At 42.8% G+C, this 27,747-nt stretch overlaps 1 protein-coding gene across 7 annotated transcripts in view; it reads right to left on the bottom strand.

Annotated features, from left to right (window-relative positions):
- The window catches only part of LOC117819588 (far upstream element-binding protein 3-like), a 33,039-nt gene extending 25,418 nt beyond the window's left edge, over window positions 1-7,621 (bottom strand). For 3 of the 7 annotated variants that reach the window (XM_034693035.1, XM_034693030.1, XM_034693029.1), the window contains exon 1: window positions 7,436-7,612. In XM_034693035.1, the coding sequence (XP_034548926.1) occupies window positions 7,436-7,528 (93 nt within the window). In that variant the 5' untranslated portion in view covers window positions 7,529-7,612. Of the gene's footprint in view, window positions 1-7,435 lie in introns of all 7 variants that reach the window. The other 4 variants (XM_034693028.1, XM_034693033.1, XM_034693034.1 and 1 more) reach the window with 3 other exon arrangements.
- Between the last annotated feature and the right edge of the window lie 20,126 nt (window positions 7,622-27,747).

Here is a 27,747-nt window from a genome sequence, read left to right as displayed (position 1 = left end):
AGCAGAGCTCATGATAAGTCTAAGAGTTGATCCTCCTCTCACTGAACCAGGAAGCTTCCTAATAAGGTTCTCTGTTTGTCTGCAGACACTCGGAGCCGTTCTGCAGAGTCGCACTGAGGGAACATGTTGTGCGTGTCCTCTCTGTCGGGTGCGTTTAACAAATGACTCTGGTACAGATGTAACCAATAAGCAGTATAAGCGTCCCGAGTCCTGATCAGATGCTCCCTATCAGCATCAGGTGGATCTCTGAGGTTTTAGTGGATCAGTAACGACTCAGATAAAGCCGTTAAAAAGCTGATCCCTCTCTTTAATGCACCGAAGTCAGGTACTTTACTGCGCCCTGCTGAGGTAAGGTGCTGCACTCAAACGCATTTCTTTATTACTTTACTTTGCTCTACTTAGTATGCATAATCTACTCCACTGTGTTGCACTGCTCTACCCTACAGCATTTTACAGCATTTATTTCCTGCACCGTTCCTGCGCCACGGTGCATTTCTTTCCTGCACCGTTCCTGCGCCACGGTGCATTTCTTTCCTGCACCATACTGCCTTAGTTTACAAAACTCTTATTGTTATATATAATGTGCTTCCCTGTTTCTTCCTTGCACCATAAGGCATTAATCTGTGGTATGCTAATTTTTTTATTGCACCGTATTGTCCTACCCTACTGCTTTTCACAAGATTTATTTCCTGCACCTTGCAGCGCGTCTGTGCTGCACCACGTTGCATTTCTTTCCAACAATGACCCTACAAACTGTTACGCAACAGTGTTTCTTTCATGCACCTTACTGCCCTACCCTACTGCATTTCACAGCATTTGTTTCCTGCACCGATTCCTGCACCATGGAGAGTGCCTTTGCTGCACCATGTTGCATTAGTTTACAATATTTTAATATTTAGTTTATATATATAATGCACTTCACTGGTTCTTCACTTCAACATAAGATGATTTAACTAATTTCTTGAAATGCACTGTACTGTCCAACCCTACCACATTTCAGAGCATTTATTTCCTGCACTGTGCAGCCTGTCTGTGCTGCACCATGTTACATTCCTTTCCAACAACGACCGTAATGTTACACAACAAACTGTTTTTCTTTCATGCATCATACTGCACCACCCAACTGAATTTTACATAATTTATTTCCTGCACCGTACCTGCGCCATGGAGCATTTCTATGCTGCACCATGCTGCTTTACTTTACTCTACTTAGTATATATAATGCACTTCACTGTTTTTTCTGTATTAATCTGTGAAATAACTAATTTATTTAATGCACCATACAGCATTTCACAGGATTTAGTTCCTGCACCGTGCAACGATCTGTACTAGCTGTTATGCAATAAAATGTTTTTCTTTCATGCAACAAACTGCATTTCTGTCCTACACAGTACATTCTTATGCATTTCTTTCCTGCCCCATTCTGCATTATTCTACTGAGTCACTTTAACGCACCGCACTGCGTTTTTTTCCAGCATTACTTTATTGCACTCTACCGGGTTTCTTTCCTGCACTGAACTCTGTTATTTTAATGCACTTATTTAGTATATATCGTGAAAACTACGACTACCTTTACCGTGAATAAATGCGCTTTTTCAGGGAATTGATTACGTTAAAAAAGGAAATAGTGTATTTACAGAATAATGTTATTTATGAATTCATTAAAGTGGATTTATATCAGACACGATCAGCTGTATGATACCCTTCTCTTGGTTTAACCGAACCCACCCTCTAATGCGTGAGATATCTGGTAAAGATGGCGGCGTGCCTTTTGGTTTAAACTCTATCTGACCTGAGCAACCTCAAATCCCATTGGTTATTAGTAGAGGATGATGATTTAGCCTCTGGGAGCTACAGCGCACTTTTATGGCCCTTTTCCACGACACAGTTCAAGCTCTACGACAGTCCGACTCGACTTGGTTTGGGTTTCTTTTCCACCAGCCCGAGTACCGACTCACGGTGGGCGGGGCCGTCATAAACACAGCTGCGCAAAACTGCGTTCACGTCATTTTGAACGCGACACAAACACAACAATCACAAACAATGGAGGACATGGAGGACTTGCTGCTCAGTCTGTGGCCTTTTTTGTTGCAGGCGGAGCGAGAGAGGGAAGCAAAAGAAGAGCAAAAGAGTACTGATGTCGTTTTTTTAAAATGGCGGGTTTGATTCCTGTGTTGGGCGTCGCGCTCACGACTCTTTGTTGACGACATTCTCTGACCAATCGGTGGCCGGCAGTCCGTAGACGTCACCTTTTTAGTATCCGCTCAGCTCGCTTGGAACCAGAGCAGAGCAGGTACGAAAAACTGGTATCTGACTAGGGCTAATATATATTCGAATATTAAAAAGAAACGGAGATTCGATTGTGAAAATGAATATTCGACTGTGGAAAAAAAACACATCGGCGGCTGCTTTGCGAGTGGGCGCACTGCATGACGGGTCAGGGACAGGTCACTGGAGTCACACATATACAGCGTGAAGCAGACGGCAGAGAGAAATCCTTCTGTCCCCGGATCCTCAGTGCGCTCCGAACGCGTCTTTTCCTCCGTTGGGAATATAGTGAATAAAAAGAGATCGGGCCTCTTCACATGTGGACTGTCCTCTTCACACGTGGACTGTCCTCTTCACATGTGGACTGTCCTCTTCACATGTGGACTGTCTGATCGGCACTGGCCTCTCTACATGTGGACTGTCCTCTTCACATGTGGACTGTCCTCTTTACATGTGGACTGTCCTCTTTACATGTGGACTGTCTGATCGGCACTGGCCTCTCTACATGTGGACTGTCCTCTTCACATGTGGACTGTCCTCTTCACATGTGGACTGTCTGATCGGCACTGGCCTCTCTACATGTGGACTGTCCTCTTCACATGTGGACTGTCCTCTTTACATGTGGACTGTCCTCTTTACATGTGGACTGTCTGATCGGCACTGGCCTCTCTACATGTGGACTGTCCTCTTCACATGTGGACTGTCCTCTTCACATGTGGACTGGCCTCTTCACATGTGGACTGTCTGATCGGCACTGGCCTCTTCACATGTGGGCTGTCCTCTTCACATGTGGACTGGCCTCTTCACATGTGGACTGGCCTCTTCACATGTGGACTGGCCTCTTCACATATGGACTGTCTCGTGTTTTTGGCAAATAACCTGTCAGGCCTAAGACCCTACATTGACAGTGGACTAAAAGAGCCCAACAGTCAGTGACCCTGGGATAAAATGCAGTTTTTCCTCTCTTTTTTTATTTGTATTTTTATACAAGCGCCAAGAATGTAAGTGGACTACTTTTTCGTTTTTAACTTCAATTAATGTTAATAATATTTGCTTCAATCACTGAATGAAGCCTGCCTATATTAGGGACGAGAGTCAGGACCTTTGATTGCTCGCACAAGTCTTGTTCAGCACTCACTCAGAGCATTACACACAGAGAGGGGAGGGGGGCGAGCGAGAGGTCTCCGGTCTTCAAAGTGTCACGGTATAGACCATTAGGTCCTTTACTTGTTTTGTAATGTGTAGGTATGTTTTAGGCATGTTCTATCTTAAATAAAAATACATATACAAGTAGTTATGTCTCCTTGTATTACTTCGTCCACCTGTTATTGACATAATGCGCAAATATAGATATTCGAACGTCATTTTGGAGAAATTTTGACAGCCCTATATCTGACACGAGGTACCGCGCCCGTGGAAACGCAACACAAACCGAGTAGAGTCGAGTCAAGTCAAGGAGAGCAGGTCTAAGACGGGCCAGTGGAAAAGGGCCATTTGAGGCCTCCAGCGTAGCTAGCAGTTAGCGATAAACAGCTTCTTACTGAGACTTCTTTTTCTGTCGGCTGCGATGTTTACGGACGAGTTAGCGATTTTGCAATACGGTAAACTGCGCCAGGTGACCACGGTTGAAGGATTGCACTACGGCTGATACGCCCGTGTCTTTCTCTGCATGGAGAGTTTTCCTGAAAGTCTGTTAACTGAGATTAAATGCAGAACAGTTTAGTTGTTAAGTCGTAACAATACGATACTTTTACGAATAGATTTTACCCCAAATTGTCTCAAAATTTGAAAGCCAGCTCTTGGCTGCAGTCAACCGCTCTACAACTCATTCACATCAATTCATTTACATCTTTTAGCCGACCACACGTTGATTTTTTAATGAGCGGCAGAAAGACCGGAGCTCCCGACAAACAAACCGAATCCACAGAGAACAGCCTGCCCTCCTGTTCACACCTATTCACTCTGCAGCCTCACTCTGACCACACGACTCTGACACAAAAGAGCTGCAGGTGCTCTGCGATTAAATGCCTGCACACTCTGTTTGAATCTTTTCACTCTGTGCACACATTATCGAGCATTTCATACTTTTATTATTTCATAGACGATCATTTGAAGCTGAAAGGCTGATTAATAAGCCAATGAACTGAGAAATAATCAAGAAATATTTATCTTTTCAGAAGCAAAAAAGTGGAATGTCACTTCTCTGGTCTGAGGTTTTTGGACTTTCTTTTAAAATATTATGCATGATAAACTATGATCTATCATGCAGCCCTGCTCTGCTATGTTATTATAAGGCTTTAAACCAGCTAACTGCTGTTAGCGTTGTTAGCGTTGGTTTGGTGCACGCCCGCAAAAATAAACCAAGTGGAAACCTCCGGTCTCAAAATATGAAGCCCATGCAGAAGTGTTAAAACTGCAGTTCCTTGAGCGTCCACTAGAGGCTGGCTGCAGAAACACAGGAAACCACATACACACCCATTCAAAGAAGACGATCTTGACAGCAGAAATAAACATGTTTACAGCCTGGTTCAAAAAACTGTCCAGGTCTGAAGAGCTCATTTCTCTATCGGCACACACTGTACGGGGTGAATTTATTTATAACTCGTTATTTTTTAAGATGTTAAACTAACGAGTTTTGCCCAAATAAGGGCATGGCTGACTTGACTGACAGACGGGAACCCTGTAGCTGTTAGCAAAAAGGCTAAAGGCCCGCCTCTTTACCTCACACTAGCTCAGGCGACGTTAGGTTGAGTTCAACATTTCCAATATGGCCGACGATTGGCTTCGGGAACAGACAGGTGACGTCACGGAGACTACGTCCATTTATTATACAGGCTGTGAAATTATCGCGGATGTGACGACAGCTGGGATTACAAATGGTGGATAGCTTTGAAGACGCGCAACATATTCTCACCATCGTCCCGTCAGGCAGGATGTAGTGTCCTTTGCCGTCAAGTATATTTACCACTACACGTTTTCAGAACTTGCACGGAGCAGGACCGTCGGACAGCTGGAGTCATGTGACCGAGGTTTTCCTGCGGTAATCCCTGAATCAAGGATTCTCCTCCTCCTCCTCTCCTCATCCATGTTGTCTTTCTGGTCCTCTGAAAACCTCTGACCTGTTGACTCCAGGCCTGGCTCCGCTCATCATGACTTTGGTTTGTTGTTGTAGTTAAGTGAAATACGATCTGGTGATAACACAGAGTCTTTTATTCTGAAAATTAACCGGATGTTTTCATTTTGTTTTGGTGAAACCTGACTTCCTGTCCCGCTCCATCTGCTCTGTTGAGATTGATGCGTCGTGGTACAACATCCGGGGAAAATAGAGGTCTTGTGTATCTGATCAGAGCCGCAGCCGGGTCTCAACGGAGCGGATCCAGTGGAAGTTAACACATTGACTGGAATAGAAACCGATCAGATCCGGTGCTGTGACAGATCAGAGACAGATCTGGTGGAATTTGGCTCTAATGCATCAGTATGTCAATCCCAGATGCCCAAACTAAACTCCTACAGCTGTTAAACACACAACACCAATCAACATTCAGTATCCACTGCTATCAATGACGACTCACACCTGTGGGAACCTTTGTTTGACCTATAGCTGGGTGACCTCTCACACGATTCAAGATTTTTAAAAGTTATCCAATCAGAACATTTAATTCAGACCTAATCAACTCGAGTAGCAAGACTTTAAATCTGGATTAAACTATGTAAAGGTTCTCCTCTGGATCCTTTAGAGCCTACATTAAACTATTAGCTGATTAATCTGCGATTCTAGTGACACACAGGAGTATCTGTGACTTTCCTTTACTACTTAGAGTCCCTCACACGGTTTGCACAGCTTCAAAGATGTTCTTGAACTCTGGACAGGGCCATGCTAGCCCATTTTTCCCTGCTTGCGCCCTGCATGCTAAGCTAAGCTAACCACATCCTGCCACCACCTCTGTGCACGAAAAACACAGGTCAGGTTTGACGCCTGAATGTTGCAAGAACGCTGCGTCGCTTATCAATCCTGTCAATGCAAACACGCATGACTGCTGCTGCATTTCTGCTTCGTCGTCAGGATTCAAGGTAGAAGAAGTGGAGCGGTTATTACTTTGCAGGTTTGTGCAGTTCTGTGCTGCAGTGACAGCACACTTTAGGTGTCACTTCTGGGTTATCTTACTCTCCTCACACCCTGCCCCTGCATTATCTGATCACAGAGTGAGTTCCAGCCTGATTCCTACTCAGACTATTCCTTTAAATGTTTGTAACTTAAAGTCCAACAATGATTTGCACTGAGCTGCCGTGTCAGATAAAGCAGCTAGCTGCAGAAAGCCTTCTTGTTTGATTAAGTCCCTGTGAGGTCAAAGAGACACTGAAACACCTGCATGAACCAAACTTCACCTGAGTTATCAGAAAGAGCCTGCACACACACGAACAGCCTGCTGGTTCCCACTGCAACACACACCAGGGCGAAGAAACGTCCTGAGTGTGTGTGTGAGTACCTGTGTGTGTCTGTATAGGAGGCTGACACACCTCCACTCGGCTGTATATGGCTCTGAGGCTGTTGCATAACGCCAGCCTAGTTTCTAACCAACTTACAGTAAACAGCAGCCTATAAGGGGAGGGGAGGGGGGTCCAAGTACTCTCATAAGAACTGTAGGAAAGCGGATGAGGCTTTAACACAGTATGAACACCCTCATTTCACTGCTCCCCCCCACCTGGTTCCCCTAACACACAAAGTGGGTCACAGAAGCACAGTAAAAAGTGTAGAGTTGTGTCCCTCCACGGTGCGTTTAGACCGTGTTTCTGTCTCGCAACAGGTTGTCTGCCTCAGTGACACGTGTGGCCAAACTTCTGTCCTGCTCCCCCCCCGCTCACACTGCACTCCCCTGCGGGTGACAGCTCCACAAACTCCCCTTAAACTAACTCTGGAACCGTGTCAGCTCGGATAAAGTGTGCGAAACCGGCCCCAAGTCCAACTCCGAACTGCTTTCCGAGCTAGTTAGCATGCTAGAGTGTGTGTGTGTGAGTGTGTGTGTGTGTGAGTGTGTGTAGACGGAGCGCATAAGTTAGGATAGCAGCAGCACAACACGGAGAATCCGAATAAAAGTGCTTTGGCTCGGTGTAAACGACCCGGTTTCGCCCTGAACAAGTGTGTGCTGAGCCCCAGTGGAGTTGTTACCTGCCGGGCCCTCTGTAAAACATCGGCTAGGCCGTCTGACTTCAGCCCCGGCTGGTTCATCGAGGCCTGTCCCTGCACCAGCTCCGCCATCATAGCGCCACTAGCTAGCTTAGCCGTTAGCTGTTAGCAGGATTAGCTCGGGCTGCTAGCTGAAGCTGCCGACAGAGAGCGCGTGCTGGGAAGAGGTCTCACTCTGGAGGGGTTTCCAGGGACCAGAAGGAAGTGCGTGCATGGAGATAGGATTACTTCTTTAGGAGAGGGGTTCCCAAAGTGTGACAAGCAACTATGACAAGTATTTCATTTTCAGTTCACCTGACGATGAATGACCAATTACAAAACTGTAAAGTCTAAAAATAGAAAATGTAGAAGCCTGGATTAAAACATAAAAAAATAAAGTGACTTAGTTAACAGGTCTGTATAACATACTAAGAACTTAAACCTGACACATTTGAGACTTTATTATAATAAAAAATAATAATTATATACATTAAAAAAAAATGGAAAAAAAAGTGGAAGTCACTGCATTAAAAACAGACATGACTCTGTAGTGGATGTCACTGCATTAAAAACAGACATGACTCTGTAGTGGAAGTCACTGCTTTAAAAACAGACATGACTCTGTAGTGGAAGTCACTGCATTAAAAACAGACATGACTCTGTAGTGGAAGACACTGCATTAAAAACAGACATGACTCTGTAGTGGAAGTCACTGCTTTAAAAACAAACATGACTCTGTAGTGGATGTCACTGCATTAAAAACAGACATGACTCTGTAGTGGAAGTCACTGCATTAAAAACAGACATGACTCTGTAGTGGAAGTCACTGCATTAAAAACAGACATGACTCTGTAGTGGAAGTCACTGCATTAAAAACAGAAATGACACTGTAGTGGCAGTCACTGCATTAAAAACAGACATGACTCTGTAGTGGAAGTCACTGCATTAAAAACAGACATGACTCTGTAGTGGAAGTCACTGCATTAAAAACAGACATGACTCTGTAGTGGAAGTCACTGCATTAAAAACAGACATGACTCTGTAGTGGAAGTCACTGCATTAAAAACAGACATGACTCTGTAGTGGAAGTCACTGCATTAAAAACAGACATGACTCTGTAGTTGAAGTCACTGCATTAAAACAGACATGACTCTGTAGTGGAAGTCACTGCGTTAAAAACAGACATGACTCTGTAGTGGAAGTCACTGCATTAAAAACAGGCATGACTCTGTAGTGGAAGTCACTGCATTAAAAACAGACATGACTCTGTAGTGGAAGTCACTGCATTAAATACAGACATGACTCTGTAGTGGAAGTCACTGCATTAAAAACAGACATGACTCTGTAGTGGAAGTCACTGCATTAAAAACAGACATGATGAAATAATACATATAATAAATAATACAAGTATTATTTGTACTTATACACTTTATCAAGTCTTAAATACTTTATTGAACAATCAATTCTTTCATAGAAGAACAAAAACATGAATGTTGAGTTAAATATTACTCAAGACACAAATGGGGGGTCCTGGGATGTCTCCCAGAATGTTTTTTTTTTTTTTTTTTTTTAAAGTTTTCTAAATAAAGTACATTTTACCCATTATAGTAAAAAAAATATCAACAAAAATAGTTGCTAACCTTGAAATAAAACCTTGAAAATAGAAAATGTAATGAGTTTTCTGCCTTTCTTTGTTGCCAGATGACTCCTAAGTTTAGGGTTAGTGAACAGTTAATTATCTAAAGCATCAGTAGCAGCAGGTTAATTCATAACGGCACAGGAAACACAGACACAAGCTCATATAGGTACGGTTATTTTCTGTAGGCCAGCTGAAAATAATCCACATTAAATAACCTTGAGGGTCAGTGGGGGTCGCGAGTCTTTAGCACCTATATTTTGGGGGTCGCAGGCTGAAAGGTTTGGGAACCCTTGCTTTAGGAAAAAGGTGGAAAAAGTAAAAAGACAACAGAATCAAAGTTTTCTGGACAGCTGTAGGAGAAAATGTTACCTTTTGTTAGAGATTTTATGGTCACCTGGTAACAAACAACTGCTCAAAATCTCAAAATGCATAATTTGAAGGAAATCCAGTTAAAATGTTTGATTTTTTTTACAGCACTCTTTACTTATTTATAATTGATTAAAAAAAAAAAGCAGAATAATGGAATCAAGAAAATGGTGTGTCATTGTCAAACCAACAATTTTAAACAGCAAAAAAAACTATATTTATTTAAAGGTTTATATAAAAATATATCTTATTAAAAACAAAAAAAAATCAAGCCAAACCATAGATTAAATATGTGATTTAAAATAAACATTTGTGATTGTTTTTTTTAAATTGTTTTTTATTGTATAATTCAAAATAAAATGACACCAGGAAACAGGGGTCAAGGTTTCAGTAACCACAGTAAGGAGGAGGTGAAACTGACACAGCTTTTGTTATAACACCACCTGATAATCCTCATGTATTTCAGGTCAGGTCTCGGGTTAGCTGACTGCATGTGTTACTGGTACATTATTTCCCCTCGGAGTGGCCCATCCTGTTCATACAGGATCTGTGCAGCTGCTCAGCTGTTGGCATCTCGTTGCTCTGTTTCCGCTTCCGCGTTCTGTCACGTGCTTCACCCAGCTCCACAGGTGGAGAGCAGTGGAAAGTTGGAGAGGGGGAAGAAGAAGAGTTGGATGAGTGATTGATCGGAGTTTAAAATCAGCTGATGTGAGTCAGAAGCGTCTCTGTTCAGTTTGAGGTCACTGTGACGTTTCTGTCAGTGACCTCTGACCTTTGACCTCTGAGTGTGTGGCTGTTATGTAGTTGGGTATGGAGGGTTTAAAGCAGCACACTGTTTTTAGACTGGAACACGGAGTACTTATGAGACCTCTTCTTGTTTCAGCAACTGTGTCAAGTATTTCATTTTCAGTTCACCTGACGATGAATGACCAATTACAAAACTGTAAAGACTAAAAATAAAAATTGTAAGAGCCTGGATTAATACATGAAAAAAATAAAGTTACACAAAGTTACATAATGTTAAACCTGACACATTTGAGACTTTATAATAATAAAAAATAATATTAATACATTAAAGAAAACAATGTGAGAAAAAAAGTGGAAGTCACTGCATTAAAAACAGACATGACTCTGTAGTGGAAGTCACTGCATTAACAACAGACATGACTCTGTAGTGGAAGTCACTGCATTAAAAACAGACATGACTCTGTAGTGGAAGTCACTGCATTAAAAACAGACATGACTCTGTAGTGGAAGTCACTGCATTAAAAACAGACATGACTGTAGTGGAAGTCACTGCATTATAAACAGACATGACTCTGTAGTGGAAGTCACTGCATTAAAAACAGACATGACTCTGTAGTGGAAGTCACTGCATTAAAAACTAACATGACTCTGTAGTGGAAGTCACTGCATTGAAAACTGACATGACTGTAGTGGAAGTCACTGCATTAAAAACAGACATGACTCTGTAGTGGAAGTCACTGCATTGAAAACTGACATGACTGTAGTGGAAGTCACTGCATTAAAAACAGACATGACTGTAGTGGAAGTCACTGCATTAATAACAGACATGACTCTGTAGTGGAAGTCACTGCATTAACAACAGACATGACTCTGTAGTGGAAGTCACTGCATTAAGAACTAACATGACTCTGTAGTGGAAGTCACTGCATTAAAAACAGACATGACTCTGTAGTGGAAGTCACTGCATTAAAAACAGACATGATTTTGTAGTGGAAGTCACTGCATTAAAAACAGACATGACTCTGTAGTGGAAGTCACTGCATTAAAAACAGACCGGACTCTGTAGTGGAAGTCACTGCATTAAAAACAGACAGGACTCTGTAGTGGAAGTCACTGCATTGAAAACAGACAGGACTCTGTAGTGGAAGTCACTGCATTAAACACAGACATGACTGTAGAGTTAGTCACAGAGTGAGAGAACAGGTGAGTGAGGTTAGGAAACAAATAAAGTTTAAACAAATGAAACATTGATCAGAGTGAGAGATTTAACACAGAGGGTCACTGATGACCTGCAGTGACCTTGTGACCTCACTGTGACCTTCGGTGACATCAGATGACCTGTGGGACAACACACACCTGGCAGGTGGTGTCAGATAGACCAGTCCACCTGACAGAGCCCATAGAAACTGAAAGATTATCTGTAAAACCATCTCTTCTGATTATCAAGGACGGTGAGAGAAAGTTCTCCTGAGAGTTTGAGAGTCAATCTCCCTGGCTCCCTTTATTGAATCAGGTTTTTAAGATTTGAGTCACCCCTGTGTGTTTGTGGTCTTACCCTCTGCAGGATCAGGTATTGAAGCAGGACCCACCTGACAGCCAGGCTCACTCCATGGTGTGGTGCATGAGTGATGAATCGGGATCAAATATTGATGTCCACTTAAGAGTCATAGAGGATGAAATGAGACTGAAATCCTAAAGTTAACTTATTTATAAAGCACCAAATCCCAACAAATGTTCTCCTCAGACTCTTTCCAAACAGAGCAGGTCTGGACCGTACTCTATGTTCTATTATTAACAAAGACCCAACATCAAGACCGGATCAGATCCAGTCCCATCTTCCAGACAGGACTCAGTCTGATCTCATCTTAATCCACCATGAGCAGAGCACTTTGCAGCATTTAGCAAGTTACAGTGGCAAGGACAAACTTCCTTTAACAGGCAGAAACCTCCAGCAGGACCAGACTCATGTTAGACACACATCTGCTGAGACCGTGTTGGAGAGAGGGATAGAGGGAGATGAAGAGAGAGAGAGAGAGAGATGATAGTGGGGAGACGGATAGTAGTAGTTGTAGCAGCTGGAGTCTGGCACGTCCACAGCAGCAGAGATCCAGAGGAACCTACGAGACAAGGGAGCTCAGGGACTCCAGAAAGGTCTATGGTTAGTAACTTTAATGGGACAGGACGAGAGACGAGAGAGACCGGATCCCAGTGTGTCAGCTTCCCCGTCATAATGTAAAGTGAATAGGTGATTATGCAAATTAAAACCACTGTCATTATTTCCCCACTCTCAAGACCAGACAGACACTTACGTTTTTACCACAGTGTCAACAGGCAGAGGTAGAATGTGACGGACTCCTTTATTGACATGGGTTATTAGGTTGTTCACCCCCGTACAGTGTGAGCTGATAGAGAAATTAGCGACGCAGACCCAAGCCGTTTTTTTAACCAGGCTGTAAACATGTTTATTTCTGCTGTAAAGATCGTCTTCTTTAAATTGGTGTGGCCTCCGGGGCTTTTGGAGCCAGCCTCTAGTGGACACTCAGGGAACTGCAGCTTTTAACAGCTTCATTTCTCAAGACCAGAGGTTGCCACTTTTTTTCCGCTGGTTTCTATGATTGTCTTAAAGCTACAGTGCGTAGAAATGGGAATATGTGTCTGGCAGTCAGATTCTAGATTGAAACACTCCCTTGCTCACCCCTCCTGTTGGTGGAGCGATGGTGGCCCTTCAAGGACAAGAAGCTCCTGTGAAGCATGTTGAATATGATCCTCCATTTGTCAAGTAGTTACCATCAAAAACGTCTATCACAACAAATTATTTCTCTATTCTTCATCTTCTTCATCATCCAACCAGAGACCAGTTGTTTGTTCGTCCGCTCTGTTTTACTGTAGAAACATGGTATTAAAGATGGCCGCCTCCATGGAAGGGGGACCTGACTTCTGTAAGAATACAAAGCTCATTATTAGTTAAAAAAACTACATTATTTCTATATTCAGGTGATTAAACACTAATTTTAACATCCTTAGGATTATTATATTCCATTTAAGTATGTGCTGAAAAATTGGGCAGAATACTACACACTGTACCTTTAAGACATTTGTTCTTTTATTTTACATCGCAGAGACACAAGACTGTTTTAATGTTGATTTAGTTTCTGAGTAAAACGCTTCTTTAAAAAATCACACACACCTGTGACTCCTCCTGATGGCTGAATGTTCTACCTGTTCTGTCTGTTCGTCTGCTTTGTCTGTGTTTAAGTGTGTGTGTATGTATCTCTATTTTGTGTGTGTGTGTGCGTGTGTGTGTGTTTTATTTGTGTGTGTATAAAAAGCTCTGCAGAGTGGAAAATGATGGCTTGTGAAGAGCCTGTTGTTGGACATCAACAGGAAACACTAACAGCCTTAAGTGGCATTAGGACCCACTGCAGAGTGTGTGTGTGTCTGGTAGCTTATGTGTGTGTGTGGGTGTGTGTGTGGTTGCTTGTGTGTGTGTGTGTGTGTGTGTGTTTGTGTGTGTTTTGCTAATAAAGGGGGTCCTGTTAGTTGGACCATATGGGGCTATTCTCTCTCCCATAACATTAGGGCATCTTAATAGAACATCTAGAGGGAACAATGTATGTGTGTGAGTGTGTGTGTGTGTGTGTGTGTGTGTGTGTGTGTGTGTGTGTGTGTGAGAGAGAGAGAGAGAGAGAGAGAGAGAGAGAGAGAGTGTGTGTGTGTGTGTGTGTGTGTGTTGGCTACAGAGACAGAGTATTCTCATAACAGCAGTTGAAATTTCAGTTAAAAACAGATCAATTAAAGCTACAGTAAGGGACTTTTGATTTGTGTTGATTCTGGCGCCCCCTGTGGACAAAGATGTATAGCCAATCACTTTAAGGAACTGCTTTTTTTAATAGACCAAAACTCTCATCCTGCTTTCTTTAACAATCAAAGGTGTCTGGTTGTGAAGAGTAGGTTTCTCAGAACAAGCAGGGGTGGGAGGACCATATTACCATGGCGGCCATCTTGCTTGTGACATCACACTGAGATGTGGAAGCTTAAATATTGTTATCATGTTAACATATAATCACATTTACCGGTCTGTTTGCTAAGATTGTGCACAGCTAACGTTAGCATTCAGTCACTTCCTGTTGAACAGTTTAGTATCAAAACATCAGATACAATGGGTAATGGCCAAATTCCTCCGTGTCCGGTCCGTCTACGATCCGTCACAATCTGGATACGTTTCTATTCTAGTCAATGTGTTAACTTCCACTGGATCCGCTCCGTTGCGTTCCAGCTGTGTCTCAGATCTGGCAGGTCGGAGTCCTCCGGATCAGATAAACAAGACTTCTATTTGTGCCGGATGCCGGAGCACGACGCATCAATCTCAACAGAGCAGATGGAGCGGGACAGGAAGTCAGGTTTCACCAAAACAAAATGAAAACATCCGGTTGATTTTCAGAATAAAACACTCTGTGTTATCACCAGATCGTATTTCACTTAACTACAACAACAAACCAAAGTCATGATGAGCGGAGCCAGGCCTGGAGTCAACAGGTCAGAGGTTTTCAGAGGACCAGAAGGACAACATGGATGAGGAGAGGAGGAGGAGGAGAATCCTTGATTCAGTGATTATTGCAGGGAAAACCTCGGTCACATGACTCCAGCTGTCCAGTGGACTCTGCAATATCAGTCCAAACACCTCTACTGAGCTTTTCTTTAACCTTTTTTCCAGCCTCTATAGTAAGAGAGAGAGAGAGAGAGAGAGAGAGAGAGAGAGAGAGAGAGAGAGAGAGAGAGAGAGAGAGAGGAAAATGTTGGTAAAGAGTTGGGCTGAAATGTATCAAATCCTGGGGGGACCAGGAATTAATCCTAATGTGCATCATGGACTGCAGCCTCCACAGTCCACTTTGAAACACTGTAATAAAACGTCTCTGGGCACGGTCAGAGAGGAGATGGTGATGAACATAAAAGAGAATAAAGAAGCTTTAGAAACAAATGCTCCCCTCTGAGCTCCTCCAAAAGGATTTTTTCAGATTTTTTTAATTCATGATGCTCCAAATGTTTTCAGCGGGGGACAAGTCCAGACTGCAGGCGGTCAGTTCAGCACCTGGACTCTTCCACTACAGAGCCATACTGTTGTTATACGTGCAGAATGTGGTTTTACTGAAATATATAAAGTCCTCCCTGGAGGGCAGAGTATGTTGCTCCAAAACCTGTATACACTTGAGGTCAAAATGATTAGCCCCCCAGGAATTCTGGAACAATTTCCTTAAATTCTGCTCAATGATAAAACTTGATATAAGCAAACATTCACCAGTGTTCTTTAGTAGCTTTGGAACATTTTGCAATTAAAATACATTTTTAGGATAGCTTTATATCAAATATAGAAGGGGTGGTCAAAATGATTAGCCCCCCTGTGAATTTTTACTTTTAAAACACACCTGAGCAGTCAGTTTGTTTCCTAACAAGACCTGAGCATCCAATCAGCATTGAGATTTACTTCAGGGACTCCAAACAGGGCACTTGAACACGTTATTGAGAGAGACTACTCATACTCACCATGCCAAAGACGATGGAAATCAGTCTTCAGCTCAGAAAGAAGATAATGGAGGCTCATAATAAGGGGGAAGGCTATACTGTCATGTCCAGGTGTTTTACAGAGTCTAGAATAGCTGTATATGTTGCATCATTGCAAAATACAAGGAGACAAACTCTGTTAGAAACAAACCTAGGCGTGGTAGAAAACACAAGATTTCAAGAACTTTGGAGAGGAAAGTAGTCGAAGATGTCAGCAAGAAGCCCCGGACATCATCCAAGGTGATTGTTGCTGACCTGACCTCCTCTGGAGTTGATGTTTACTCTTTACTCAAAGACCGGCACATCAGAGTCAGACTGAGGTTTGCCCGAGAACATTAAGAAGGTAAAGATGAGTTTTGGAAGTCCATCCTTTGGTCTGATGGAACTTTTTGGGCACATGGATGTTGTTCATGTTTGGCCAAGAAAGGGAGAGTCCTTCAACCCTTAGAACACGGTCCTCAGAATGAAACATGGTGGAGGGAGCATCGTACTGTGGGGCTGTTTTGCAGCCTCAGGCACAGGGAGCCTTGTTTGGGTGCATGGCATCATGAAAAAAGAAAGGTATGTTGACATTTTGAGGGATAATGTGAAGAACTCTGCTCTTAGTCTAGGCTTTGGTCGGCGCTGGGTCTTCCAACAAGACAATGATCCAAAGCTTACGTCAAAATTGGTCAAACAGTTCTTAAAGGTGACATATCATGCAAAATGCACTTTTTAATGGTTCTCTACCTGAAATATGTGTCCCTGTCTACAAACCCCCCCTAAAATGAAAAGAATCCATTCTGCCCCTGTTCTGATTTCTCCACCTTTCTGTAAATGTGTGCTGAAACCAGACGTTTCAGTTTTCCGTGTTTTTGTTATGTAACAACAATATCCGGTCTGTCACGGACTCAGAGCTCGGAGCTTGTTCAGCCCATAGACTGTATAAAATACAACTCAACCCCTCCTCCGTTTTTCATTCCCTGCACACATGTGTGCTAACAAGGAGCTTAGGAGGGAGGCATGCTAGTTGTAGGCTGTCTTAATAAACACAAAGGTCGGTTTTACTCCCCACGTCTGCAGATTTGAAGATCTAGTGGATGATTTTTATTTATCATGGAAAAGTGCTAGCGCTAGTTAGCATAGCCACATAGCTACATGTTCGTAGCTGTGTACCAAGACACACGTCGACATACTGATAAATAAAACAACAAGAAACACTAAATCTGTGACCAATGGTTCAGAAAGGTCCTGCTGCAGGCGCCTCTCCGTCAGGATCAGATTCTGGATCAGATTCAGAGGGTTGAAGTAACGCGGGTCTGTGAGCAGCCGTGTATATTCAGCCAACATGTAAACATTAGATCAACGTGCCGGAGAGCCGAGGCACATCCACTTCCTGAGGGGGCGTGGCCAGAGAGAAAACAGACTGTTCTGAGGAGGACTCAACTCAACTCAACTCAACTTTATTTATAAAGCACTTTAAGAACAACAGCAGTTGGACACAAAGTGCTGTACAGAAACATAATGGATAAAAACAAACAATAAAATCATAAAATCAATAAGAACAATAAGATAAAATAAAGTTGAAAAATAAAAATAAAAAGGCACTGAAACAAGAGCAGGGTCTCATGCTGAGTCGAAAGCCAGGGAATAAAAATGGGTTTTAAGACGACTTTTAAAAGTGGACAGTGAGGGGGCTTGTCTGACGGCTAAAGGAAGATCGTTCCACAGTTTGGGAGCAGCGACAGAAAAAGCGCTATCCCCCCTGAGCTTCCGCTTGGACCTCGGTACCTCCAGGAGCAGCTGATCAGCTGACCTGAGGCACCGAGCAGGGGCGTAGAGATGGATCAGCTCAGAGAGGTAGGGCGGGGCGAGACCATTTAAAGATTTAAAAACAAATAAAATAAGAAGAGGGTTTTTCAGGCAGACCAAAATCTGATTTCAAAGTGTTTTTTTGAGCATAAACTTTAAAGACATGTTCTGGGGACCTCTTAGACCAATATATGTTGATGAAAAAAGCGTGAAATGTCACCTTTAAAGGACACCAAAACCAAGGTCCTGGAGTGGCCCGTACAGAGCCCAGATCTAAATCCTGTTGAGAATCTGTGGCGGGTGCTCAAAGTTAACGTCCATGCTCAGAAATCATGTATTTTGGACCAGCTGGAACAATTTGCATTGGAAAAATGGGCCGAAATCCCTCCAGAGACATGTGCCAACCTTGTAAAGAACTACTTGAAGAGGTTGTTGTCCGGTGTGGATCAGAACGGGCGCACTATTGACTACTTAGGGCCAGGGGGCTAATCATTTTGGACATGCCATTTTTACCTTTTCTTGTTTTAATTCATTGCATCAATAAAATATCCAAATCAAACATAGTGAACATTTGTCTTTGTTCTTTTGGAAACACATAAACTATAAACACTTGTTTTTAATGGTCATTTTCATGGAGAAATCAAGAGTTTTATCTGATTTCACAAGGGGGGCTAATCATTTTGACCTCAACTGTATATTGCTGACTACTCTAGTAGTGCTAACATTCATATTTCTGTCTATCTGACATTAGCTTAGTCACAATATGACGTTCAAGTACTGTACCACAGACGTCAGTGTTACAGTCTAACGGGTGACTGTCAGCCTGTTTCTGAGTCCTAAGTATTCGACTTGAATTATCCGGTTAGCAGAGAAACTTGTGAAACAGAAACACCGGGGGTCTTACTTGTTTTATCGGGGGTCTAAACTTATCGGTTGATGTTTATACGACAAAGAAGAATCTGTCAATGAGTGAGGTTTAGGTTAAGAGAGAACAATGTTGTTATGACAGTCCTGGTGGAGGACACAACAGGAATAAGCGGAGTTATCCTTTAAATCACCTCGGCCCCGCTCTCATCGTACCTTGGTTCAATAGAACTGAGAAAAACAGAAATTATCCACATGATTGGACAACAAACCTGCAAAACACTCACATAGAACACACACACACACACACACACACACACACACACACACACACACACACACACACACACACACACACACACAGTCTCACTCACACACACACAGGCTTTCAGTTCACGGACCATTTGACTCTAATACTCGCTCCTCTTTATCTTTAACCCCTGAGCGAGCCCCCCGCCCCCCCACTGAGGAGGTCTGCAAAACGAAGCATTGACTCACCGTCTGAGCTTCAGAGATTTAACTAGAAAACTGAAGAAGTCTGAGGACAGCTGAACACAGAGGAACTAAAGACTGAGACATCCTTACAGTCTACATGATAACAGTAATGTTTGTGAATGGTCTCTCTGTGATCAGGTGGTGGGATGATGTCTGCTGAGATTATAATCTCACTCCTCTTTAGTTTAAGTGAAGTTTAGTGATAGCTAGAATGTTTCACCCATTGAAAGTTACAGAGAAACCTGATTATCAGAGGCAGCTGAGACACCTGAGATGATATTTTATTGAGCCTTATTTTGTTATTGTTTTTATTTTAATTTAATGTATTTATTTTATTAATTTATTGAATTGTGTTGAATTTTAATTTTATTTTGCTTCTATTTTTTTTCTCTTGTTTCATTTTATAATTATATTATTTTATTGTATTGACTTTAATTTATTTTTTTTCATTTTGTTTTCATACTTGACTAATCTATTGTCATCAATTTGTTCTTTATTCTGCTTTAATATAAATTTATTTTATTTCATCTTATTTTTTAATTTTAATTTAATCACATTTCATTTTCTATTTATTTTAATTTTATTTTATTAACACATTTATTTTGTCTTATTTTTGGATTTGGGTTTTGTACTTATTGTATTAATTTTTTGTATTCAATTTATTTTTTAATTTTGCTTCTATTTTATTTTTTCTATTATTTGATTTCCTAATAATTTTATTTTATTGTATTGACTTTCTTTTATTTTGTCTTATTTTGTTTTTGTACATTACAAATGAATTGTCTTCATTTTGCTTTTTACTCAATTTTTTTTACCTCTTTTTTTTATTTTTTATTTAATCAAATCTTATTTTATTTTCTATTTATATTATTTTATTTTATTAACACATATATTTTTTCTTATGTTTTGTTTTTGTACTTAATTAATTTGTTGTATTCAATTTAATTTAATTTGGCTTTTCTCTTAATTTATTTTATTTTATTGTATTTCACATTATTTATTTATTTATTTATTTATTTATTTATTTATTTATTTATTTATTTATTTATGTATTTTTTATTTATTCATTTATTTATTTATTTATTTATATATTTATTTATTTTCATACTTTTCACACACGAGGTACTCGTAGAAATAAAACAGCTGCTACAAAAACCCCAGAAGCGTTTAATGTAGAGCTGACTGCATGAACATGTTAACCACAATGTGATTAAAGTCTGAAATGGACTCTTCCACATATGAGATGGATCACCACAGACCCAAGGATGAGACTAAACTGAAGAAGTAACCTACTAGATGGGTTCTACATGGGTCAGAGCACTGAGGAGGACTCTGGTCTAAGGGACGTCCTCAGGTTGGCATGTTGTGATACCTGTATGTAACCGAGACAGCAACCAGACTGGAACCCCTGAAAAGTGCACACCCTGTCGCATTAACCAGGAATCCCTGGACGTGAATAACTAATCGATCTGTCCTTTTTTAAATCTTTTGACCTTGTTTTGATCATGTCAAAGAAATCCACTCAACTCTGATCTTTTAAATCCAACCTGAAGAATCTTCTTTCTCAGGCTGCATGTGGACAGAAAGAAGGATGCTGATCAGACAGACAGAGAGAGCGTCAGAGCGCCAGACAGACAGCTGATATTTCAGGGTCTGTGTGTGTATTACTGGCGGCTGCTGCTTTTAGACGAGTCATTACTGCGACCTCCTGTGGACTGAATCCATTACACATTACAGAGACGGCAGGGACACGCCCACTCTCATCCTGGCACATCTAAATGTATGGAGCTCAAACTTTCCTCCTTCGGTGCACTGAGCACGCTCAGAACACGCTGCATGTTCAAACAGGAAACACAGAGCAGCATACTGATGATGATGATGATGATGATGATGATGATGATGATGAGGGTTATCAGTCTCTGCTGGAGACTGTTTTGATCTGAAGTCTGTCTCTTGATCAACATATTGATCCATATTTAACCATCATGATCACTACAGAGAAGAATCAGCGCGCTGACTGAACCTCACTTCAACGCCCAGATAGAAAGTTTTGAGTTTCAGATTCACAGAAGTCACATTTGATGATATATTTTTTTATTTTTTCCAGACTTTTAAATACTAGAACTGAGAAAGTGGGCTCTTAAATAATCTCTGAATCAACCTCCACTGTCTCCCGCACTTCATGACTCATCCTCAGCCGTTTCTATAAACAGAGTCTGCACAGAGATGAAGAATCTGTCCATGCAGGATTAGAAAATTAGGGACTTGGCAGTGTGTGTAAGAACAGTCCATCTCCTCATATATGCTCTGCTGCTATAGGCTACTATTGTCCATCTTATCCTTTGGAATCATCTACCAGTCAGGGTCCGGGAGGCAGACACCCTCTCTACTTTTAAGAGTAGGCTTCAAACTTTCCTTTTTGATAAAGCTTATAGTTAGAGCTGGATCAGGCTTGGACCAGCTCTTGGGATCCTATCATCCCCTGTCTCTTCCTTTAACTCTCCCTGTCCCATTAAAGTTACTAACCATAGACCTTTCTGGGGTCCCTGAGCTCCCTTGTCTCGTAGGTTCCTCTACATCTCTGCCGTAGATTCCTTTTTTGGGGTCTGTTATTCATCCTTTCTTTTTTCTTCCTTCTTTCCTGCTGTCCTTTCTTTCTTTTATTCCTTTTTCTTCTTTCTTTACTTTCTCTCTTTCCATGTTTCTTCATCCTTTATGTCTCCTTTTCCCATCCCCTCCTTTCCTTCTGTCTTTCCTTCATCATTTATTCTCCTCTTTTTCTTTCTTCTGGTCTCCCTCTCTTTTCTCTTTTCTTAGACCTTTCTAGAGTCCCTGAGCTCCCTTGTCTCGTAGGTTCCTCTGGATCTCTGCCGTAGATTCCTTTTTTGGGTCTGTCATTCATCCTTTCTTTTTTCTGTCTTCCTTTTTCTTCTTTCTTTCATTCTATTATTCCCTTTCCTCCTTTCACTCTTATTTCTTTCTTTCTTTCATTCTTTCATTCCATTCTTCTTTCTTTCCATGTTTCTTCATCCTTTATGTCTCCTTTTCTCATCCCGTCTTTTTCTCCTGTCATTCCTTCACCATTTATTCTCCTCTTTTTCTTTCTTCTGGTCTTCCTCTCTTTTCTCTTTTCTTAGACCTTTCTGGAGTCCCTGAGCTCCCTTGTCTCGTAGGTTCCTCTAGATCTCTACTGCTGTGGACGTGCCAGACTCCAGCTGCTACAACTACTACTATCCGTCTCCCCACTATCATCTCTCTCTCTTTCTTCATCTCCCTCTATCCCTCTCTCCAACACGGTCTCAGCAGATGTGTGTCTAACATGAGTCTGGTCCTGCTGGAGGTTTCTGCCTGTTAAAGGAAGTTTGTCCTTGCCACTGTAACTTGCTAAATGCTGCAAAGTGCTCTGCTCATGGTGGATTAAGATGAGATCAGACTGAGTCCTGTCTGGAAGATGGGACTGGATCTGATCCGGTCTTGATGTTGGGTCTAGACCTGCTCTGTTTGGAGAGAGTCTGAGGAGAACGTTTGTTGGTGTTTGGTGCTAAAGCGATCACTGTCCAGAGGGTTGGCGGGGTCGCTCCCCCTTTTTCTGCATGCATAATCAATCTGCAGGAGCGATAGGGTCAGGGCCTGGATGGTGCTGATTCTTCCTGATGTCTAACAGGATGTGAACAATGTGAACGAGGAGCTCGTAGAAAATAGAGACGGAAAAGTGTTGAGAACAAGAGAGCAGCGGAGGATGGAGACAGAAGGAAAGATGAGATCAGGAGAGGAGGAGGAGGAGGAGGAGGAGGAGGGGATGAAGAGGAGTCATGTTTATCTGATCGAAGTCAAACTGAATACAAACAGCCTGATTTCACACAGAACACACCATCAGCTCCGTCAGCGCGGCTCCATCTCTGTAAGTGATATTAAAGTGCAGTAAAGTCTTTACCTCCTGCTGGGAAAACACAAAATGTCATCTGTCTGCTCTCTTTTTCAATCTCCTCCACTTTAGATCAGCTCCACTGCTGCCGAGAGACGCCTGAGTCTGAGACAACAACAACAACAACTACAACAACAACAACCAGTTCATTACAGCCTCCACTCGCTGCTCCGTCTGCTCCCTGACTTTTATTCTTCTCTCTGCTGTTCGAGCCCTTCACTCGGCTTCCTCAGCTCATAGATGAAGTCCACTGAACGGTTCAGTGTGAAACTCATGAACGGGAAGCGTAGTTCACTTTGAAGGGATGAACGACCGCTCACATCTCAGGAGCTACAGAGAGTTTCTATGTTTTACGGCAGCTAAAGTCTCTCTCTCTCTCTCTCTCTCTCTCTCTCTCTCTCTCTCTCTCTCTCTCTCTCTCTCTCTCTCTCTCTCTCTCTCTCTCTCTCTCTCTCTCTCTCTCTCTCTCTCTCTCTTACTATAGAGGCTGGAAAAAAGGTTAAAGAAAAGTTCAGTAGAGGTGTTTGGACTGATATACAGAGTCCGCCGGACAGCTGGAGTCATGTGACCCAGGTTTCCCTGCCATAATCCCTGAATCAAGGATTCTCCTCCTCCTCCTCTCCTCATCCATGTTGTCTTTCTGGTCCTCTGAAAACCTCTGACCTGTTGACTCCAGGCCTGGCTCCGCTCATCATGACTTTGGTTTGTTGTTGTAGTTAAGTGAAATACGATCTGGTGATAACACAGAGTGTTTGATTCTGAAAATTAACCGGATGTTTTCATTTTGTTTTGGTGAAACCTGACTTCCTGTCCCGCTCCATCTGCTCTGTTGAGATTAATGCGTCGTGCTCCGGCAGAAAAAGAAGTCTTGTGTATCTGATCCAGAGGGCTCTGACCTGCTGGAACGCAACGGAGCAGATCCAGTGGAAGTTAACACATTGACTAGAATAGAAACCTATCAGATCTGGTGCCGTGATGGATCGGAGACAGACCGGACACGGATCAGGTGGAATTGGGCCGTTGCCAGTTCTGCTCCACACACAGCGGTTGCTGGTTCGACTCCTTGCTTCTTAAACATACTTTAAGATATCGTGATCAGAAAACACCTCCGGGAGAGTTTGACCTTCATCTCGGTTCAGAGGACTTCATTCAGTCTTTATTTTAAATCCATCATCAGAGAGTGCAGCTGGGAGAGGACTGGAGCTTGGAGGAGGGAGTGGTCTGAGTCAGACTGGCAGACAGACAGGCAGCGTACAGCCTCCTTTCACTCACACACTTCATCTATTTCAACTTTTAATCTAATTATTAAGTATTTTGGGGGGGGCGGGGTCTTTGTGTCACAGCGGGCCGGGGTGCTGAGGGGGTGTCGCTGACAAAGCCCCCTGTCTAAAAACATTTAGTCCGATGTTGTGGTGTCATTTAGAGGTTCTGTTTGGAGGTGGGGGGGGGGTCATGAATACGAGCAGCAGCAGATGGATACCAGATTAGCCCACCCGTCACTCCCTATTCTCCACACTCTCCTCCTTTCTTCTCCTTCTCCTCCTCCACAAAAGTTTCTCTCTTGTCTCCGTAAATCCACCCTCAAACTCCCCCGACTCCTGTCACCCCTCGCCCGCCTTGTCACCCGCCCCCCCCCGGCTCGTCGCCCCCATCACCTCCCTAAGCCTCTTTTATTGCTCATTTCAGCGCGATAAAGACGAGGCAGCGCGCCTCCTCGGCCAGAAAGCAGGCGTAATGAATTCATGGGCTGTAAAGGCCTTGATCCTCCGAACCCCCCCCCACCACCACCACCATCGCCGGGGGAGGGGCGCCATTGTTTAGGAGTATATAGGCTTGTCTATTACCTACACACACACACACACATACACACCGCCGCTCAAAAGAGCCATTTGTTGCCAAAGAGCCATTTCATAGACCCCCCCCTTAATAAACACACACTTTCATTCACTCTCTCTCTCACACACACACACACACACACACACACACACACACACACACACACACACACACACACACACACACACACATACACACACACACACACACACACACACATACACACACACACACAGCTACACGGCATTACAACAGTAACAGAAGGTGGCGAGCCCGTGACAAAGACAGACCATGAAATTCAATTAGCAGTTTTGAAACTGAGTGTGTGTGTGCGTGTGTTTCTGTGAATGTGTGTGTGTGTGTGTGTGTGTGTGTGTGCGCGCTCAGCAGGTCTGGATCACTTCTCTCTTTAACCGCCTCACATCAGCTGTCATGTGTGTGCTAATGGGCCAGCTTTTCTCTGCCTCTGACCTGGTTGGAGACGTGTCGACCTTCTGATTCTTTTAAATCATAATGAGGAGGATGATGATGAGGAGGATGAGGATGATGATGATGAGGATGATGATGAGGATGATGATGATGATGATGATGATGATGATGAGGATGATGATGAGGATGATGAAGAGGAGGATGATGATGATGATGAGGATGATGATGATGATGAGGATGATGGTGGTGATGATGATGATGATGATGAGGATGATGATGAGGATGATGATGAGGATGATCATGAGGATGATGATGGTGATGATGATGATGATGAGGATGATGATGAGGATGATGATGAGGATGATGATGAGGATGATGATGATGAGGATGATGATGATGATGATGATGATGATGATGATGATGAGGATTGTGATGATGATGATGATGATGAGGATGATGATGAGGATGATGATGAGGATGATGATGGTGATGATGATGATGATGAGGATTGTGATGATGATGATGAGGATGAGGATGGATGGATGTTTAGATGGCTAGATGGATGGATGGATGGCTGTTTAGATAGATGAATAAAAAGATGGATTGAAAGACGGTCGGATAGATAGCTGAATGGACTGATGGACTGATGGACTGATGGATGGATGGATGGATGGATGGATGGATGGATGGATGGATGGATGGATGGATGGATGGATGGATGATAGAAGGATGGAGTATGGATAGATGGACAGATGGAGGGATTGGAGGGATTGGAGGGATTGGAGATAGATTATAAGATGGATGGATGGATGGATGGATGGATGGATGGATGGATGGATGGATGGATGGATGATAGAAGGATGGAGGATGGATAGATGGACAGATGGAGGGATTGGAGGGATTGGAGGTAGATGATAAGATGGATGGAGGGATGGACAAATGGAATGATGTCCAGATTAATGGATGGGTAGATGGTTTAGATAGATGGATGGACGGATTCATGGACTGATGGAAGGAAAGATGGATGCACAGGATAAAGGAATTGATAATCGATTGGACCAACCAATGGATAGATGGATGGACTGATCGATGAATGGTTAATTGGATGGATGGATGGATGGATGGATGGATGGATGGATGGATGGATGGATGGATGGATGGATGGATGGATGGATGGATGGATGGATGGATGGAGAGAATTGGACTGATGTTTTTCAGTCATATTTAACACCATCTGTGTTCAGGTGTTTTGTCCTCCATCAGTTTTTCTCTCTATCCCTGAAACTCCCTCTGAACCTCAGACGACAGAATACACCTCTAGCGCTCGAGAAGTCGATCTCTCTGTTTTTAAACTGAATAAAAACACCAATCAGACATCCTGTTACTCTTTGACAAACGAGTGTTTTCACTGAGAGTTCACTGAGAGTCAACATTTGAGAGCCAATAGATTAACCCTCTTCATCAACCTCCTCCTCCTCCTCCTCCCCCTCTCTTTATTGTTCTAACTTCTCCTCCCTCTCCTCTTCCTCCTCTCTGTCCGTCTTTGTGACTTCATGAGGTGTCTAACATCATTACAGCAGGTACTAAATACCAGCTGCTCTTTGTGCTGCTACAATACAGACCCTCTGAGTCTCTCTGTGTGTGTGTATGTGTGTGTGTGTGCGTGTGAGTGTGTGTGTCCATCTGTTTGCAGAGCTCCACCAGCTGTGGCCTCAGAGGGGAGGAGTGTGTCTTAGTGTTGACTAATGAGTGTGTATTGTGTTGATGTCCATTAAAAGTCGCGGTGTGTTAGCAGATCTTGAGCGTGAAAGCAACCTTTGAGTCGGTTATGTTCCACTAACTGTGTGTTTGTGTGTGTGTGTGTATGTGTGTGTGTGTGTGTGTGTGTGTGTGTGTGTGTGTGTGTGTGTGTTCAGATTAAGCTGGCTGAAGTGGGGCGGTTTCTTTTAGTCCATTAGCTTCTGTTTGCCCAGCAGAGGGACACATTTCTGTTTCTGTATGGATGAAGCATCGGGAGTGTCATCGCTTACATTAGCAAAGATTACAAGACGTTACAGACACACTCGTACAGCAACCACCAGCAAGACCTGTTCCCAGTCCGTCTCAGATCAGTCACAGCATCAGATCTGATAGGTTTCTATTCTAGTCAATGTGTTAACTTCCACTGGATCCACTCTGTTTCGTACCGGCTCCGTCCCTGATCCGGCAGGTGTGAACTACAACAACAAACTGTCATGATGAGCGGAGCCAGGCCTGGAGTCAACAGGTCAGAGGTTTTCAGAGGACCAGAAAGACAACATGGATGAGGAGAGGAGGAGGAGGAGAATCCTTGATTCAGTGATTGCTGTGGGGAAAACCTCGGTCACATGACTCCAGCTGTCCGGCGGTCCCTCTCCATGAATGATAGCAAAGCCAAAATTCACTGAACATGAAAACGTTCTCACTGCTAAACTGAACAACACAAACACAAACAAGCTAACGTTATCAACGTGGTCATTTGGGACTCTTCTCCATAACAGCATCATCTTGACGGCTTTAGTTTGTACCGTCTAGGGGGGCGCCCGACTAAGGATTTGCTTAGTCGAATCTGATCATCAGATTTTGCCCATAGTGGATGAATAGTGGAATGTTTGTTGTTTTTCCTTACTGACCCAAAGTCTGCAT

This window comes from Notolabrus celidotus, chromosome 9, assembly GCF_009762535.1.
Source record: "Notolabrus celidotus isolate fNotCel1 chromosome 9, fNotCel1.pri, whole genome shotgun sequence".
NCBI classification, from domain to species: Eukaryota; Metazoa; Chordata; class Actinopteri; order Labriformes; family Labridae; genus Notolabrus; species Notolabrus celidotus.
The sequence above is the reverse complement of the archived record's forward strand: the minus strand, read 5'-3'. Positions and strand labels throughout refer to the sequence as shown.